The 19,190-nt window shown below is 46.8% G+C and overlaps 2 protein-coding genes across 4 annotated transcripts in view; both read left to right on the forward strand.

Moving 5' to 3' along the window:
- Positions 1-16,061, forward strand: part of TMTC1 (transmembrane O-mannosyltransferase targeting cadherins 1) — a 146,840-nt gene extending 130,779 nt beyond the window's left edge. For all 3 annotated transcript variants that reach the window (XM_069807624.1, XM_069807623.1, XM_069807625.1), the window contains 7 exons: positions 3,015-3,117; positions 6,102-6,237; positions 7,033-7,177; positions 8,171-8,308; positions 8,696-8,818; positions 9,909-9,986; positions 10,721-16,061. In XM_069807624.1, coding sequence (XP_069663725.1) covers positions 3,015-3,117; positions 6,102-6,237; positions 7,033-7,177; positions 8,171-8,308; positions 8,696-8,818; positions 9,909-9,986; positions 10,721-10,861 — 864 coding nt within the window. In that variant the 3' untranslated portion in view covers positions 10,862-16,061. The remainder of the gene's footprint in view (positions 1-3,014; positions 3,118-6,101; positions 6,238-7,032; positions 7,178-8,170; positions 8,309-8,695; positions 8,819-9,908; positions 9,987-10,720) is intronic.
- The window catches only part of OVCH1 (ovochymase 1), a 69,549-nt gene continuing 63,112 nt past the window's right edge, over positions 12,754-19,190 (forward strand). Inside the window, 2 exon segments of the mRNA XM_069807045.1 lie at positions 12,754-12,772; positions 13,333-13,512. Coding sequence (XP_069663146.1) covers positions 12,754-12,772; positions 13,333-13,512 — 199 coding nt within the window.

Here is a 19,190-nt window from a genome sequence, read left to right on the forward strand (position 1 = left end):
ACTGATTCCCTCTCGATGGGATGTGATAGAAAGGGGCTGAAGTGCTGTAGTGGCACATTAAAATAACTCGCATGAGGTGACCATGCCCTTGACAACCTGCCACTCCTCCAGCTTTGCACTAAGGCTAAGAAGGGGGAAATGGTGGACGTGGCTCAGTGAAATGGTGCCAGGATTGCCTTGGTTGGTCCCACACAACGTGTTCCCCCATATCTTAAAGGTGATGAATCTGAGATAGGGCTTATAGGTCTGTCCTTTCTACACCTGTAAAAAATGCTCCTAAGAGGTGTGTCTCATGTGCCGGGGAATTGGCCTGTAACTCGATGTAATTGCCCTTTTATCTCCTTGATAGTTGATTCTGAAGCCAGAGCCGGCATGGAAGAAAACACTGCCACATTGTATAAAACAGTTTGGCTTATTTGTGCCTTTTATAAATGCTTGCCCTTCTTACTGCTCTTTCTGCTTGGTATCGTAACTCGGTCACAATGTATTGTTGTTTTCCTTGTTTTCCATGATCACTGCAGTGGTGCTGATACCAGAAATCAAACATTTTGTTCACTGTTTTCACAACACTCCTGTGACACAGCTTCCCCAGGATTTATTCTGATGCACTTGAACAGCATCTTCTTCCCAGCTCTTGCAGTTTCATCAGCCATCTCGTGCTAGCTACTTAATGGCTCTTTTCAGGCCCTAGTTTCTGGATTCAAGTGATTCCTGTGTGTGTGTGTGTGTAATAATATCAGCCTACACTAAGAAAAAGAAACTTTTTAACCCACTTAGCTGCAGAGGAGAGCCTACACAGGCATAACCAGACTGAAAAACCCTGGAGTTCAGCTGAGAGATCCTCACATGCATAATTTTTTAATATCATAAAAATCTCATACATTTTTTAAGCCAATCTTCTGAATTTTGTGAGGTTGATTAATGTTTCATGAAGGTCTGGGAGTGGCATTATTAAGTGTTAATGAGAATCAAGCCTTGATGAACTTAGAGCATTTCTCCCAAGAAGAGGAGAGGCTGTGAGGGGGAAAGCTCTGGCACAAAAAGCTGGTCCCACCCTTCCCAGTTTCTGACTGGGCTTAATGCAAACACTTTGTTAGCAAAATCATCCCAGGCTCTGTGCTGAGCCTGAGGCATGCAGGGTCAGGACGTTAGGTGCCAAAAAAGCAATGCAACCATGATAAAAATACTAAGTGCTCAATATTGGTGAGTGTGAATGTTTTGATGTGGGACACTGCTAATCCAGTTTAACACTGCCCTTCCATGCTTTAAAGACTGGGTTTATGATCAGTAAATGAAATGAAGAAAACTGACATACATGCACACAAAGCCACATTCCTTGGCTGAAAATTAAAATCAGAGGGAAATAAACTAATACAGAAAGCTTTGAAAATATGGTTGTCAGTGTCTCAGTGACACAGATGCTTTCTCAAAAAATTGCTCTTCATTTTAGTCAATTCTGATGATTGCTACACTTTTCCTGACCCCGCAGGACAATGATGTCAAATTCACATAAATATATCCAAAATGTCCAAACTTAAGCACTTCTTAAAAATGTGTTTCTGTGTTTTATCACACACTATCTTTTCTGCTGGCTGACCTTTATCATGTAAATGTGAAAGCACTTAACCATGGCAAACTGTGTGCTTTCATCAAGTCATACTCTTCCAATGCGATTAATTCCAGCTCTCCAGTTCTGAAATAGGAGGTGAGAAAGGAGTCCACACATTTAAGCAGCTACAGAGCAAAAGCTGCTGTCAGGTACACCCTTTAAATCCAGAGAAAGCCCCAGAGGCTCTGGGGTTTGCAGGACTTGAGGAGAGGAGAGTCCATAACTGGGAATGGACCAACCTCTTATTTCAACGTGGATTCAGGTCCCAAGCAGGAGGTCTGCCTTGGTGGCTCCTTGGTGGAGACCTGGGTGGCTGATTTCGCTTGGGTGTGGAGTTTGTCGCTGTAGGGCTGTGCCACTCCACGGAAAGGGAAGAATTGAAAAAAGAGTCTTTGGTGCTGTAGGCTTGCCTGACACTCTTCTGCACCGTGCTTGTCTCTGCTGTTCCATAAATACACCCCACAGCAGAGTTGTGAGGTTAGGGGAGAGAGGAGGACCATGATAACCCATGCTAGCAAGCATGCAGGCAGTGGGCACGCACTGGCTGGCTGGAAGGAAATGGAAACCTTATTAAGTTGCTATTTGATCCAAACGAGACACCTTATTTTCATTTCAGGACCAGGCTGCCTGTAGCTCAGGCCAGATGGAGCCCAGCCAGTGGGATACTTTCTGTAGGCAGGGTGTTCCCAAAGAAAAGATCTGTATTTTCCAGAAATGCTCAGCACCAACAAACCTCCTTGAAATCTGTGCAAAATGTAAGGGCTCACTGTATCTGGGAATTAGCGCAGTGGCACGTCCTGTCAATCCCAGTGAGCTCCATCTCATGCGTTGACAATGCCTGGTTTTAATCTGAATCTGTCAGATTTTCCCCACTCTTTCATTGCCCCCCATCCTCCTCCAGCTTTCGTCATCCCCCTGCATGAGCTCCCCGTCCCCCAGCTGTCACACACACCAAGCTTTCATTCCTTGTGTTTTCCCTGCTGCTTAGGGAACAAGCAGCAGAGCTCCAGAGGGGAAAAGTTAGCCATCAAGATGCTCATTAAAGAAATTAAAACATATCAGCTCCCAGATGACAGATATTTCTCAACAGAACCAACATGACCCCTGCTGCTGTGTTTCCCAGCTGGGTGCTTGCTGACGTTGCACAGGAGCCACCTTTTCCAGCTGTTATTTTTGTTTCACAGGTAGCTCCGATTGCACATGTATGGGGGAAAGCTGTCTGAATTGCTCTGGCGTACCAGACAGCAGCTATATCGCATCCATGCCATGGGGTAAAATTTTGGCCTCCTAGAAGGCAGGGTGGGCTGAGCTCACCATGCAGCGAGGGAGTTGTCACAAAATGCAGGTATGCGGCAAATGGTGCTGACACCCTTTCTGCCACGGCTGAGAAATCTCCTCTTTTAAGGAACGGCTTAAAGAAGCAGAGGAAGTCTATAAGGCTGGCATAGAGAATTGTCCAGAGAGCTCCGATCTGCATAACAACTACGGTGTTTTCTTGGTTGATACCGGTAAGTGAGAAGGAGCAAGGGATTTTCCCCCTCTGCCTTACTTGCTTTGATTTTTATTCAGCAGTACACATTTAAAAGGGTGTCAAAAGCTTCCAAGGCAATAGATGTGCCTCCACTGTAGCTTGGAAATAAACATCCCTGTGCTGCTGAGATGGCACAGCGTACTGAAATTTGTAATCAAGGCAGGCACTGTGCAGCAATGGCATTCAGCCCGGCTATTTCCTTCAGTGTTTCTCACCATCTTCGGACCGGCAGTTATCCTATTCAATTCGAGCTGGGCAGCACCCTGACAATACTGCAGTTTCTCCAGGAAAGCATGGCTACATCAGACCAAATCCCAGGCACATAAGTGGATCGTTAGGGTCTTTGGAGCACTTGCAGCTCTACTTGGTGACAAAGCAGCTCGTTGTAAAGGTTGAGTGCCACCGCTATAAAAACGAACATGACTTTTAAACCACAATCATCTGTGAAAACAAAACCTAAGATACTGTGGGGTGAATTGATTTCTCAGGAGCTCCATAATGACATCCAAAGCCTTTCTTTTCTGGGCTCCTAGCTCCCATCCAACTTCCCTGGACTCTGGTACTTCCTGGCATCCACATAACAACAACAACAAAAAAGCCGCTGTAATTGCTGCCTTTTATTGACAGCTTTATAAGCAAGGCCAAATTTGACAGATGACTAGTGGAAACCAAACTACTGTCTCACCCTGGTCCCTTCAGAACAGAGCTGACACTCAGTGATGAAATATTTTAGGCTTAAAGTGCGGGGTTGCTACCCATCTGCCCCTTTCACACTGTCCCTGGCTCCAGTGGTGCTTGGGAAGAAAGGGTGGTGGTGTCCGTCAGGCTGCAGCTGCCTGTCCTGCCCCTGAGCAGATGCTCAGCCATTGCTCTTCTGTAGTACCAGTGTGAAATAAATACGAAACCAAAATGAGTATTCGTAATCAAATAAAGGCATCATGGCATTAGCGGCAGAGGTTGAGGTTCTGAATTTGTGCCCTGGCAAAATTCAACCTTGCAAATAATAAAAAGTCTTCGATAATTTCACTCTGATGTTGTACTCATCTTTGCTTCCCAATCCAGATAAACTGCCCTATTCCTGCCAAAAATTGTGGTTCAAACGCAGTGCAGTGCACCTTCTATTTTTTTGCACTTATGTGTTCTGCCAAAGTCAAAACTAACTTTTCCGGGTTTACTCCTACACTTCCCTACACACAAACAACAGGAAAAAAAACCCACTGACTTTTGATACTTCGGGCATGATGTGTAAATAACCCTCCTGGAGACACGACAAGGCGTGAAGGAAGCGGCTGGCAGCGAGTCCGTCACAGGCTGCGCTCTTCCCTGGTGGGCACAGGGAGATGCTGTGAAGCACCACGCCGATTAACTTGCAGGGATTTGTGTGACAAGCCTCCGGCAAGTGTCAGCTCTGGGGAGCCATAACTCTAGACAGCTCTGCAGTGGTCACAGACGCTCGATGTGTCTCCCTTAACGATGCACATTACCCCTGTGTGTTGAGCAGGGGAGGCACTGGCTGACTTACGGACGGAGGTGCACGGCCAGCTGCTTCCCGGGATGTTTTGTAGATAGGATTTTCAAAAACATCTGCCTGCTCAGTGGTGGGAGAAGATCGAGGCTGCTGCTGGATGTTTTGAAAAAGTCCTACCCTGAACGATATGTCGTTGGCCTTGGATGAATCTTAAGTGCTTCTAAATATCCCTACAGATGTCCTTCCTCTCTCCTGTAAGGGAGACGCCAGGAAGTGTCAATGTTACTTTTGTGTTGCATAGATAGTCTCAGGAAAGCCAAACTAGATCTGAAAAGCTATGAAAATAAAATTCCCACGGCAGCATATGTTCAGTGCCCCAACACACGCAGGCTGTTTTCAAGTTCTGCTTTCCAGCTAGAAATGGAATTAAATACATTGTGAAGTGATTTGGCTTAAAAATTGCCAATACTCAAAAGCTTTGTTGGTGGACAAAGCCCTGTGAATATCGGTTTTCATCAGGAGATTACCTGGTCTAGAGTGTGCAAACCAGTTAAACGAGCACTGAGGTTAAAATACAATATTCGCATTGCTGAAATGCTGGAACGGGTAGTCAGCAGGCCCTGCCTGAGGAGAGCACTGCACGATCCTTCTGGAGGAAAGCCATTATTTAGATAAAGAAAAATACACGATTTAGGCTAGCGGTCTGGCACCTTTCTTTTTTTGCAAGGTGTTGTATTTTGTTGTGGTGCTCGGTGATGTCATGGACTGCGGGACCTTGCACTGGTAGACGTTTTCGCACAGCAAAGCAGTGCCACCCAATGGCTCCTCTGCAACGCAGAGATGGTGCCTGTGTGCTCCAAAATAGGCACCTGGACACTTCTGGTCTGGGATTTCTTGCCCCGAGGTGGGAATCAGCTGGTCACTGGCAGCTACTCCCAGTCCTGTTGAGCAGTGCAGAGGCTGAGCAGGGCCAGCACACCAGAAAGAGGGAATAGTCTGTTTTGGAAAGAGCCGAAAACTATTTGCGGCTCTGGTGGGGTTATGGGGAATACTGGGTGGCTTGTGTCTCCGTTGCCCATCTCTCCAGTGGGCCAGGGTGGAAGGATGCTCTCCCGGGAGGTGGGACACGCGCCCCAGCCCCCTCTCTGGGGTGGGCTCTGTCCTTAGCGTGGGGGGTGCATCCTCCCACAGCGTGAGGGGAGGGTGCTTTCAGTCAGGAGTCTTCTTCTGGTGACTGTACCCTCGACTTGCAAAAACCCACCCCTAGAAAACCTATTTCTCAGGATCATCTCTGAATATGGGAGCCTAAACCTTAATTTGGACAGCACTTTTCCTTACACTTAATCCCTCGAAAGGCTGAGGCAGAATTTCTTTCTCAAAACGGCTCCCACGCACACAGCAATAGCTGAAAGAAAACCCAGAGCATTACTGCGTGCTGAGTTCACAACAGGATTTTTCTGAGGCACCGGTTTAACAGTTGTTCTCCTCTCCAGGGGCTCCCGAGCGAGCCGTGTCCCACTACAGGCAGGCCATCCACCTGAGCCCCGCTCACCACGTGGCCATGGTGAACCTGGGCAGGCTTCACCGCTCCCTGGGACAGAACAAAGAGGCCGAAGTGTGGTACAAGCGGTAAGAATTTCAGATGGGAGACAGAGGTTTCCCTCCTCCCCGTGTATGGCCTGTCTCTGATATGTGAATCTGTCAGTGCATGTTTGGGTTTCCTCCCCTTCCTTCTCCATCTTTTTGAAATTGGGTTTACCTTTGCTTATTTGGCTATTTTTCAGGAGTGCTTGGACAGGCAGCACAGGCTCAGGCAGTGTTGACTTCCCTGGACTGTTACGAAGCCCCCAGGATAGACACCCTGCTGCTTTTGGCTGGGGGATGCTCTTAACAACAAAGTCAGAGGTTTCTTGGTGGTGTAAGCAGGTTGTTAGCATGACTCCCACCCTGCTCAAAGCCAGTCTGTGGGTGCTGCACCAGTAACAGCCATAACTGCTGCACAGCCCAGCACCAAAACCTCGGCACCATCAGGAACCCCGACCCTTCCTAGCCATGTGCAGGAGGCAGACTCTGACTCCCAGTATGCAGCAGGGTGGACTGGTGTGGGGGGTTTTTGCCTCCTTTTTGGCATCCTGATTTGAGTTTATGCTCCCTGGGCTCTGCCACCCTCAGCCATCCCCACCCCTGCTGTGTGCTTGGATGTACTTTGGAGGTGGCCCTCTCCCCTTCTCAGGTAGCCAGAGGGATTGCTGCTGTGGGCATGCTCGTCCCTCCCTGGGACTTTAAATCTGTGCTCCCCAGGATGGGATGAGCATGCCATGCAGGGTGCAGAGCTTTGCTGCTCCGTCCCAGCACAAGCCACACTTTGCTTTTCTGCTTTGATCCTCCCACCACCTGAAAGCATCTCTTTTTCCCAAATTCCAGGGCACTGAAGGTATCCCGGAAGGCTGAAATCCTGTCCCCGCTGGGGGCTCTGTATTACAACACGGGGCGGTATGAAGAAGCGTTGCAGATTTACAGAGAAGCGGCATCACTGCAGCCTTCAAACAAAGAGATCCGACTGGCACTGGTGAGTGTGGGGCGAGCTTGGCCAGGGCAGGGCCACAAAAGTGGAGCAGCATGGCTGTGTTAGTGTGAATGTTGCCCAAGGCTCAGAGCTTGGTTCCACCTCCATGCCGGCCATCCAGCGACCGCCTCTCCTGTCTTTCTTGTTTCCTGGTCACCCATCCCGTCCTCAGACCCATGTCTCAGCCACTGCCTTTCCAGCTGAGCAGAACTTGTGTTCTGCTTTTAGCTGGGATAGAGTTAATGTTCTTTCTAGTAGCTGGTAGAGTTCTGTGTTTATTTAGTAGAAGAATGTTGATAACACACTGGTGTTTTCAGTTGTTGCTAAGCAGTGTTTAGACTAAGTCAAGGACTTTTCAGCTTCTCATGCCCAGCCAGCAAGAAGGCTGGAGGGGCACAAGAAGTTGGGAGGGGACACAGCCAGGGCAGTTGACCCAAACTGGCCGAAGGGGTATTCCATACCATGTGACATCATGCCCAGTATATAAACTGGGGCGGGGGGGGGGGGAGTTGGCTGGGGCAGGGATCGCTGCTCAGGAACTAACTGGGCATCGGTCAGCGAGTGGTGAGCAATTGCATTGTACATCACTTGTACATTCCAATCCTTTTATTATTATTGTCATTTTATTATTGTTATTATTATTGTTATTAGTTTCTTCCTTTCTGGTCTATTAAACTGTTCTTATCTCAAACCACAAGTTTTACCTTCTTTTTCCAATTCTTTCCCCCATCCCACTGAGGAGGGGGCGAAGTGAGTGAGCAGCTGCATAGTGCTTAGTTGCTGGCTGGGGTTAAACCATGACGACTTGGCATAGAGAAAATCTGACCTGCCCCTTACTTGCTAGGAAGGGTCAGTCCTTCCACCTTTCCTTGAGGTGCCTCTTAACACCACCAGCAGGAGAAGCAGGAGCCCAGCACCAGCCGCTGCATGCAGCATCATGTATTAAGAAGGGCTGAGCTTTTTAAGATCATAACTCTTTATCATGTGGCTCTGTAGGCTCAGGTTTTAGCAATGATGGGGCGGACGAAGGAAGCTGAAAAGATGACAAACCATATACTCAACGAGGATGTGGAGTGTCTGGAGTGCTATCGCCTTCTGTCAGCCATCTACAGCAAGCAGGAGCACTATGCCAAGGTAGCGTGGCTGCGGGGTACCCGTGTCTCGAGAGCTTACACACAGAGTTCAGGTTGAATTTTACACTCTGTCTCTCCAGAGACATGTCACATGCCTTAGCGCACATCCAGTAGATTTATTTTTTCACTAAAGCCTTCTGTTTATCTAGGTACTGGGACTGAAGCTAAGCAGTGTGGTTTTCTTACCATTTACTGCTCCTGTTGCTGTCAGCCCCGCTGCCCATCAGCCACAGGCACCTAAAAAACTCATTTCCACATGTGTTAACAGTGTGGGGCAAAGGGAGGGAGGAAGATGACTCTTATGCTGGGAGGGCCTAGTGGTGAGGAGAGTGTGAGAAGTGGAAAGGCACAGAATACAGTAACACAATGTCCTCTTGCTTTTTCACAGGCACTTGAAGCTATAGAGAAAGCTCTTCAGCTAAAACCAAAGGATCCAAAAGTCATATCAGAGCTCTTTTTCACTAAAGGAAACCAGCTAAGAGAACAGAATCTCCTTGACAAAGCTTTTGAGGTATGACTGCTCTATGCCCTATGGATAGTTTTCTCAGTTAAAAGATAAGAGTTAGCTCATTGCATCTCATACTCCCTGGTGCATGCACCCTGGCTTTTGGCCTTGGGAACTCAGCAGTTCACCAGTGGTACAGCTAAAGCTGTGGGGCAGCTAACTTTGCCAGACTTAGTTGCAACTTTTTTCTCATTCCTGTGTGGAAATACAGCTCCCTGCTCTGAGAGGTTAAGTACAGAGTCATGGTGGGACTATGGAGGAGCCTAGGCCTTTTCTCATTGACCAGACCCGTGGTCCGTCCAGCCCCAGCCCCTCTTGCTGGCAATGGCCAACTGCAGGTGGCTCAGCTGGAAGCTTGGGGACTTGTGAGAGCCCACCATGTTGTTATACCTCACCTCATTACCTAACAGCTGAGAGACTGGCTTCTCCTGTAAAGCAGAGGCTTGATAGCTCAGAAATTATGTTAGCATTAAATATAGCACAGAATATTATTGGGATGGTTCCGAATACTCTCAGTATCCTTAGAGATGTCTAATCCTGATTTGAATCCTTTCCTGTTGTGACACCATAAAAACGGTGCTGTTTGACAAGACTCCAGAAGGTCCCTGTTGCTGCTTCTCCCGTGCACAGTGGCAGAAGCAGTGGGGCAGGATAGCACTGCCCTCAGGTCCTTGTGAAACCTCCAGGCAAGTGGCTGTACCATCATCTGCTGCCAGCTCCAAATTAAAGCCTTGCAGATAAGGAGCATCACAGCCCATGCATGGCTTGTGGTTGGCAGGCACCTGCCCAAGGAGATGACCCTGACGTGCAGGAGACCCCAGGGGTGCAGGGTGGCTGGGAGAGGGTTGCAGGGTTTGGTGTGGCTCCTCATATGGTGCTGTGGGCAGGGAAAAGCTGCAAGATGAGCTCAGCGCTATATTATGTTGCCTCTGCTGTAAAGAAACTGAAATTCAGCTTGTGCATTGTATATGAGAATTTGAAATCGTATTTTAAATGGAATCAGAAGGAGAGGAAACTTCGTTTCTATTTCTCCTCCAGCACTGGTTTTGTTTGAAGAGTCAGACTCTTAACCTAAAAATGTTTCATGTTTATGTAGAGCTATAAACGGGCTGTGGAGCTCAACCCAGACCAAGCACAGGCCTGGATGAATATGGGAGGCATTGAGCACATCAAGGTATGACAATTTTGCTTTTCCTTAAGCTGTCAAGTGCAGGACAGAAAGCTAAATTTGTTTCAGATTGCCAAGAACTGCATGTTTGTGAACAGTGAGCATCCCCAGGATATTTTATCCAAGAAGAAGGAAAGTCTGTCCACCCCAACTAGAATTTCGCAACCAGTTTGCTTGGGAATATTTATCCTGTAATGTAAATCTCCTATTTTAAGAGGGCAGGCTGCAAAGAACAACCTGCCCATCTCTAAAGTTTTCCTGCTTCAATTGTTGACCTACGCTAGAAAAATGTCACCGTGAGTCGACTTTTAAGATTCCTCTCTACCTAATTAATTTAATAAAGATGTCTAATGCAGAATACTGGCATGAAATTATGGAAATAGACAGCCTGCCCTGTGGTTGCTTATCTTTTTGAATACTTTAGCATATCATTATGATTTGAGTCTTAAGGAGTCACATTGTCTGATATCCTTAAGCTATCCCATTGCTGAGTAAAATTAACTCTTCTGGTACAATGTAAGGGAAAAATGTAAATCTACTTCTTGCCACGTGTGTTTGATCAAATTTAGGCTAACGGCACTCAGTGATCCATTTCATAATGAGGAAGTATTCCTGTTACCTAACAATATTAAGTTTTATAAACTCTTCTTCCTTTGTATTACGGTCTTCCCTGTTCCCAAGGAATGAACTTTCTATGTCAGGGAATGTGAATGAGATCTGTTCGCTCATTTTCTTTGTAGGGGAGCTACATCACTGCCCGTGGCTACTATGAGAAAGCCTTACAGCTGGTTCCGAACAGCAAGTTGCTGAAGGAGAATCTGGCCAAGCTGGATCGCTTGGAGAAACGGTTTCAGGAAGTCCAGGAGAAAGACCAAACATAGCATTGAGTCACCAGTGGAAAGAAACTCATGCCCCTTGGAGAAGAGTATGGTGGAAGCCTATTGCTCAAAGTTTTTTTGAGCTGAAGGAACTTTGATAGGACTCAGAATTACGGAAGGCAAATTTTGAATGCATGCTTATGTTTGACCAAAGTTACAGGAGACACTCGGCTCCTGTGGGACATGCTGGAGAATGAATGAAAACCTTCCTTTAATCAAGATTTATGTTTAGGCTGAACCCATTTTAATCACACCGGGAGTGTGGGTGGGACATGTACCTTCAATATCTTGGTTATCACTGGGGAAACCATGGAGACAAAGCACGCATCCAATGCAGCAGGGATGAAGTAGAACCTCATGTTACTCAACACAGGCTCACCTTGTCCACGTGAAGTACCACTGATGGGCTTCATTGCAAGTGCTGCCAGGTCCTTCTGAGCCAGGAAAGATCGTCATAATGGTCACATAAAAAGGTTTCAAGGGGTTAATGCTGAGGAAGTGGTGGCCACTTCTACAGCTCTAAATGTGACTTGAAAATTATTCTAAAGAAAGGGAAAATGATATCTGAATATCACCCTAGAAGGATGATTCTACAAGTAGGACAAATGATCCTTTGGGGGAAAACCTCACCTGAATGTTTTACTCATAAGATAGTAATTTTATAGTAATTCAGATTCATGATGTCAGTATTGTCAAATATCATATGGCTTTACCCTTTGCCCTCTCCCTCCAGGCCAAATAATTATTACTCTGAAAAAAATGGAAGCATCCAAAGGCAATGGGAAGCTCTAGGATTACTTGTCCTCCTGTCCAGTCCCCAGTAAAAAACCCAAACAACCGATCTGATCAATATGGGAGGTAAAGTAAGGCCACAGAGAAATTAGGGAAGATTTCCTAGCCTGGAAAGGTACTAAGGAGGCTTTTTTATGGGTGTGCAGGGACAAAGCCTGTTTATCATGGTGATAACACTGATAAAACACTTTGTCAAAGTGTTCTCACCCCCTCCCCCAAAAGATACAGAAAATGACTTATAGCTGATCAGTCATAAATCTATATTTTTAAATACTGAAGTGGGAAAACAAATTCTTTTCAGAATTGGGGCTTTTATTTTTGACCTTTATTTATTTAACTTATAATAATCAAATAATTAATATATTTTCTCTGTTTTATATGAATTGGGCAGTATCCTTCACAGCTGGCCACATGGCTGGGCGTTGTGACTTGTATTGTCTGAAGTTAGAAAAATGCAGTACCACCGAGGCGTGCTTGAATAACTCCCCCTAATGATGTTTCTGAAGCATATGGCTGCAGAGCACATTGGACCATACTGTCACTGCAATAACAGCACTGCTGCTGCTTCCACCAGGGTTTGTACCAGTTCATAGAGAGTGTTAGTGGGATTGTGCTTGGTGCCACTGCCTTTGGGTTTGGACATCGGGGTAGCTCATCAGTTTGTTCCTCTTGCAGCAGGAAACTGCTGTAAAAGTTGTTATATTTGAGCTTGATTGTGGCCAGTCCCTGCAGAAGAGCAGCCAAGGGTTTGGCATTATTAGTAAAGGACAGTTCAGATTAGGTATGCGATGCCTTGGTACACATCTGTCAGGAAAAGCCTGTGTGGCAGTGAACCACATGGCGACCAGGTTTAGTTGGTGCTGGCCATGGCACCTCAGCAAGCTCCAGATTTGCTCAGTGTGATGGGACAGCTGTGCGCTGGTGGCTGTGCTGGCTTCATTTAAAAAGCTCGGTGTCTAGATGCTACTGATGGTCAAATTACAGACAAATGATTAACATGACTCCAACTGCATTTGGAGCTCAGAGGGAGTCCAGACTGGTGTAGATATCTGCCCTGCCAGGGCTTGTGGACCTGCTAGAGCCATGACTGAGCACCCACCGAGATGGGGCTGGACATGGGAGGTACTGGTCCCCACTGGCCAAGAAGACCAGCCAGTGCCTAAAGCTGGGCAAAGGTGGGAGGAAGAGAGCATCAGGGGGAGAAGGTGGTGACACACGTTTCTAGGCTCTCTCCCTTAGAACCAGCTTCCCAAGGGAGCAGCTGGGACCAAAGTAAGTCAGTCTTTTGCTGGTGAATTTTCCCTTCTGCCCCAGCCCAAGCAGCCTACTTTGCTTTGCGGGGCCGAGGGCAGGTTTGAGGTCCTAGGGCTGCATCAGCAACCCTTGTCTTTCCACATGACTCTTGTGGCTGTAGACTTGCTGACCTGACATTTCTGCAGGTCCCCAGTGCAGGTGCTCTGCTGGATGCCGTGCACGGACTAGCTTTGCACAGCCCTGGCACTGCCAGGATGGCCAGGAGGAGATGGGGTTGCACCAGCAGAGTCCTGTGGGATGGGGAAACCAAAGCTTAAATGTCCTCTGAGAGCAGTCGGTTCCCCACCGTGCATTGCAAAGTTCTAGATGGTTCGTTACTGGGGTATTCAGAGGTATCTGGACCATAAAGCTCTCTGCCTCTCCCCAAGGTGAGCCTGCCTTTGGGGCAGCTTCACCAAAGCCCCCTGTGCCCCAGCTGGCTGCCTGCCCGTGGTACTGCCGCGTGGCGGCGAGTTTGGGGGCTGCCAGGGCTGTGTTTGGTGCAGCCCCCGACAGCAGTGCCATGCTAAGCCTCCCGTGGAGGAGGCACCTGCTGGGTGCTCTGACAGGTAGCCGAAGCGTGGGGGATAGGGGTGGGGGGAGATACGTCTCATTAAAAACATGTATCAGCTATAAACTTTGCCTCATAAAGATATATTAAATAAATACTATATATTCTACAAGCCCCACAGCAGTGTGGCTTTAAATTGTGGCCGATGAAACATATTTTTTCAAATATAGAAGAAGTTGTATTTTTTATAGCAATGCTTTGTGAGGGGAAAGACTTGGTTTTGTGTTTTTAACTTTGGCTGAGAGACCTGGTAGAAATTGTTGTCTTGTTCTTGTCCTAGAACCTGATCAAAGCCATCTTGACCTCCTAAAACTGGTGCACATGTAAAAGTATAACATAGCTTTGGGTACTCCCTCCCCTGCCCTGCCGCCCCCCCCCCCCCCCCCCAGATCCTGGAGAAAGATTACCATTTTTGCAACACTGTCTTACTTGCAGAATAATGTAGAAAGATGAGACCATCCTCCCGGTGAGGGAGGTGGTTTGGTTGGAAGGCATGGCGTATGTTCATCCACTTGCCTGAATTAGGCAGGTAACTTATCCACAGAGTTTAATCCCAGTTGAACCGGATTACGTTTATATGCCGAAAGGCCAACTCTCCACATTTTGGAGCTGGGTTTATGGTAGTTATGGAGAGAGGAGGGCTTGGTAATGAACCCTGCTTTTCTGAACCAGCACTTTATACCCCATCTATGCAGATGACGGTCTGCAAACTGGCAGCATATTTGGAGAACGATTCAGACCATGAGATACCAAAGCAGTTAAACCTTTGTGAAGTTTTGAGCTGACTCTCTGTCTCGCTGGCATCCATGCTGAAACACTGTGTTTGTTCAGGACATTAATCTTGTGAAAGGTTTATTGCAGGCAAAGAAGAAGAATGGATTATGATACGAAATGGGTTACCTCCACCCAAATGGAATGCTATTGTGGAAGATAAATTGAGCGACTTACCTTGTGATAAACTGGATATTATCTTAATTAATCATAGGAAATGTCCTCTTCCTCTAGCATTGCGCAGCTTCTAAAATAATGAGTTATAAATACATTGTTTTCTGCCAACTCCAGTGCTCAGCATGGTTAGCAGAGATTAAAAATTAATAAATGGCTGAAGCTCTACCTGGTGGGGGAAGGTTCACTCTCTCTGCAAGTTGCATTGGCTAAACCTCAGTGCTCACCAATATTAAAGTGGAGAATTAACAGAACGCTGGTTAGACAGGAGTCTCATGTACTCACTGTGCATTTTAATCCTAAATGAAAAGCATAATAATTGTGTTGCTTTTTCCTTTCCACATGAATAATATTTTCAGCTGATGGATTTTGTTTTATTTTATTGCTTATTTAAAGTCCATCATTCTTTGCTTTCCTTCCTTTTCCATCCCCTGGGATAAATGATGCAGTGGGGGGCATTTTCTCTCTCTCATAGACTCCTTGGACTAGCCTTTCCTACAAATGTGCAGGCAGCTTGTTTTGGCCAAACAGTAAGTGAATGCAGCAGTGCAAATGGCCTTCATTCCAGAGATCTTGACGAGGACAGGGTGTGTGCATGCATGCACATGGGTGGAAGAAGTCTAAGTAAAAAAAATCCACAGTAAAGAACCTAACTCGCAGGGGAGGCTGGACACCCCTAAAATTATCTAAAAACTATGAAAGCTTCTCAACAGGTACAGAAACCAGGCCAGATATGGTGTACAATACTTGGTGAAAGAAGATAATTGTCATTCTGATTTTGATAATTAGGCAATTTAGAGTATAGTTGTATGATCTTTTGCCCCATTTGTCCTCCAACTTGGTGAAACAGTTGGTATATGCTTAAGTCTCCTCAATCTGTATGTGATTAAGTTGACCAAGTGCTCGTTTTCTATCTTTCATATATGCAATTATGCACAATCTTTGGAAAAAATTAGCCCTTAGAGGTTTTTTCCCCCCAACCTTCAGTCTCTTGCAGCAATTTCAAAATGCACTGTTTTGCTTTCATGTACATTTAAACCCAGCAGCAAAAAAAAAAAAAAAAAGGAAAAAAAAGCGCTCGGCATACACTAGTGTTTCAATGTGGCAAAGTTGCTTCAGGTAATCTCGATAACTTTGTGCAAAAGTTCATTGCCATGTTTGTACTGACTTGCTGAAAATTTTTTCTTCTGGAAAATACCCCCAGTGGTATCCTCTGTAAAAGTTATGGCTTCTACAACTGTATTACTGTAGAAATCTCTGCCTGAAGTGGATGTCGCGCTGCGTGTTCCTCTCATGCGGGAGCTGTTTGCATTGCCTGTTGTTCATATGGTTCTTATTTCTGTATCTTTTTTTTTTTTAATCGGTTGTGCATATCTTTTTAAAAAAAAACAAGAAAACAGCCCGTGGATTAGAAATCTTTTACAAATAAATTCACACTTAGCAGCAGCTGGATGTATGTCAGTGGTACAGGAATTTGCAAAGTCTTTGCTTTTTTCACTGTGGGATTTATGGCTAGATTTCACATAAAGGAGTTATGCTCGAAGTCTTTGCAAAAGAAAATGTATGTAAATGTCTATTTTATATAAAAAGTAAGAAAAGTAAGTGGAGTGTCTGGTTTTGTTCTCTTGGCTATGGAGTCAGTCTGTTCGTTAGGACCAACCATGAACAAGTTCTTCGGGAGGTGGAAGGGCCAAAGTTTCTTACTCCACTTGACTTACATTTTACTGTCCAAGGAGTCCCAGTGATTGCTCATGTAGGAGCAACTATGCAGCACGTGTATTTGAGCCTGGCCACGTAAAAATATTGGAGCAGGCATTTTTTGGAGCCTGAGCATGAGAAAGGATAAGGGCTGGTGCTTACACAGTCTTGATGATCAGACACATTATACTGACATAAGCTCTTCATGTCAGGCTTTATACATCTGTCAGAAATGTGTCAAAGCAACATTAAGTCTACAGAGTGCAAAGGGAAAAACAGAACTGAAATTAAAAAGAAACTAATTTTGTTCTAATTCCCTTCTTCCTGGCAGATGTTCCCAGATGCTCCTGCATGCTTCTAGGGCTTGGATTCATTCAGGGCATCATGATGGTGATAAACACCTCCATCGAAAACAGACCTGAAAGAGAATCGAAAGCCCTGAACACAAGCCGTAGTGGTTTTTTGCCATCTTGGTGTGTGCAAAACCCTCTGTAGCATGTAGGGGAACTGCATGCTCACTTTGAAGTCAGCCCGTACACCCTGAAGTTCTCCTGGATCTCAACAGCGCAGGGGTTCTTAATGGAGCTTGATTTTGTGGTATGTGGATAACGGCTCTCCCTGTAAAAAAGGTCAATCATTTTCATCCTTACGGCAGCTACTTAAGGCTCTCCATAAGCCCCATGTATGGCTTCACAGGTGAGGAGCTGCTGGAGGTTTCAGACAGCTCTCTTGGTGTCCTCTGGGAAGGAAGAAGAAACACACTGCCATGCCTTACAGAGGGGCTCCCCCAGCCAGCTTGGGTGAGGAGAGACTGCGGGGCGAGGAACTTGACTGGACTCGCCTTTGCCTGGGCTAATCCTCCTCTGCAAAAGCAATGAAATTTCTTTCAAACCGCAAGGGCTGAGGCAGCTCGGGGCCGGTGGCAGTGGTGAGGCGGGGGATATTAGATCTTGCCGCTGTCTCTGTGGGAAGCGGGCAGCAAACTACAAACAAGAGAGCCAAGGGAGCTGGTGACCCCCAGTGAGACATGGCAAGAGAGCCTCCAAACCCACCTGAGGAGCAGCCCTGCAGCCTCACCTGCCAAAACTGATTGGCCCTCTCATCTATTAAAGGGGGTTGTTAGGCACCAGGAGGGTTGTTCCTCCTGTGTGTGGCAGAGCATAGCCTGGGATCCAGCACTGGGTGCTTTTCCTGGGCCATGGTGGGAGCAGGGCTCATCCTGCTGCTCATGTCCCTTCTCGCTCCACCGGTGAGTCCTGTGTGCGGGCTGTGGGGAGATGTGCACCACTGTGTGGGCTACAGCAGCAAGCACTGGTGTTATCTGCTCTTTTAAGTTATCAGGCGAGTGAATGTAAGCAGTCAGTTTTCACAAATCATGCCAGGGCTTGGTGTGCTTGCCTCTGGTGAGTGATTTTGGGCTGCCCTTACTGTAGCTCTGCTGGGACTGGAAGCCTTTCTTACCCTCCCCATCTAGGTGCTGCTTGCCACAGCCATCTCCTTGGCTGCTGTGGCAAGTAAGCTGTTCCCCATGCAGGCTGCTCAGCTGTGGTGTGGTCCCGTGGCTGTGCGAGAAAGAGAAATAGCTTGGTCCCACTGAGCTTGCTAACTGGTGACCCTGGGGCACTTGGGTCAGAAAAGGGTCTAGGCGAGCAATGAATGGCAACATATTCTCAAATCCTTCTTGCACATCCTCCTGCAGCAGCTAATGTATTTATAACTCCCTGTCTGGGCCGCTCCCACATCCATGTAAAAATTTCTTTCCTAGGGATGCTTGTAGGCAAGAGAGGAAAATAAGCACAGGGCAGGCTGCAAAAGGGGTCAAGTTGGGCAGAAGAACAGTGATCTTCAGAGTGACTTGCTCCTGGTAATGAAACTAGTGCTAAAAAGAACTGCCCAGCTGGGGTAAGAGATGGTATAACCAGCTAATTGCCATCCCTCCCACACTGCTCCAATAGGATGCTGGTCCTTCTGCTATTGCTAATGCTATTTCTCTCTCCGCCTAAGGAATGGTGTTTTCTTCATCATTTACCCTCCTGATAAAGTCTATTTATTTTATACTTCGCTAGTAGATTTGCTGCTATAGCAATAATCACCACAGTCTCTCGTTGGAAAAGCTAGTCAGCAGCAAGGGCTAGGGAGAGCTTGGTCCAGCTCAATGGCTTAGAAAATTGTGCCTGATTTTGTGACTGAGCTTTTCTGCAGTATTCAAATGCTTTGAGGCCAGAGAGTGCCCTGGGAATATGATAAAATGCTATTAAAAAAGGGAGAGAGAGGCTGGTCTTAGCTGAACAGAGCAGCAAGGAGCTCAGTGAGCACCTCTACAGCCAGGAGTGCTGCAGGAGTTGCGCAAGGATCCTCACTCACAACCTTGTGGGGTGAGTCCCGCTTGTTGCTGCTGAGGTCTTGGGATGGTTGGCCATCTGGGTAGAGGAGAAAGATTCAGGCACTGAGTTCAGTTCACTGGCACTCAGATAAGGTGTTGTGAGAGATTGGTGGGCTTTCTAATGCCTGTCAACCTGATGGGAAGGTTAAGCAAGTAGCATTGCCTTCAAGCCTACACAGAGGACATAGGACCCAAAGTTAAAGAGAGGGATGGAGGGGTGTCATTGTGATAGTTGGTAACATTCTGGATCCAGACTCAGTCTCCTGGTGACTCTAGTGAGTTATTCTAGGCTCTCGCCAGAGCAAATACAGTGCGAGTACCTCCTAAATCATGAGCATTATATTGCTTATGTTTGTTTGGCTGGGAACTGAACTCTTATCCCAGCCTTGGCTTAGGAGAGGCAGAGGACCCCTCCTATTGGCATAAGAAACACATTGGTCAGGAGCGAATAACAGAGTGATTTTTAGCTGGTGCAGACACAGGGCCAGCAGAAGGGAGTGGAGGAAGAGCTGCTGTCCTCTTCTCAGCAAAGGAGCCAGAAGCCTGATGCTGCCCTTCTCCCACAACCCAGCCTGGAGAAGCAGCCCTCCGGTATGAGAAGTTGCAGTCAGTTCCTTTTCTTTGTGTCCCGAGTATCTGAGATCGCTCCT

The sequence above is a fragment of the Haliaeetus albicilla genome, chromosome 19 (genome assembly GCF_947461875.1).
Source record: "Haliaeetus albicilla chromosome 19, bHalAlb1.1, whole genome shotgun sequence".
Classification (NCBI taxonomy): Eukaryota; Metazoa; Chordata; class Aves; order Accipitriformes; family Accipitridae; genus Haliaeetus; species Haliaeetus albicilla.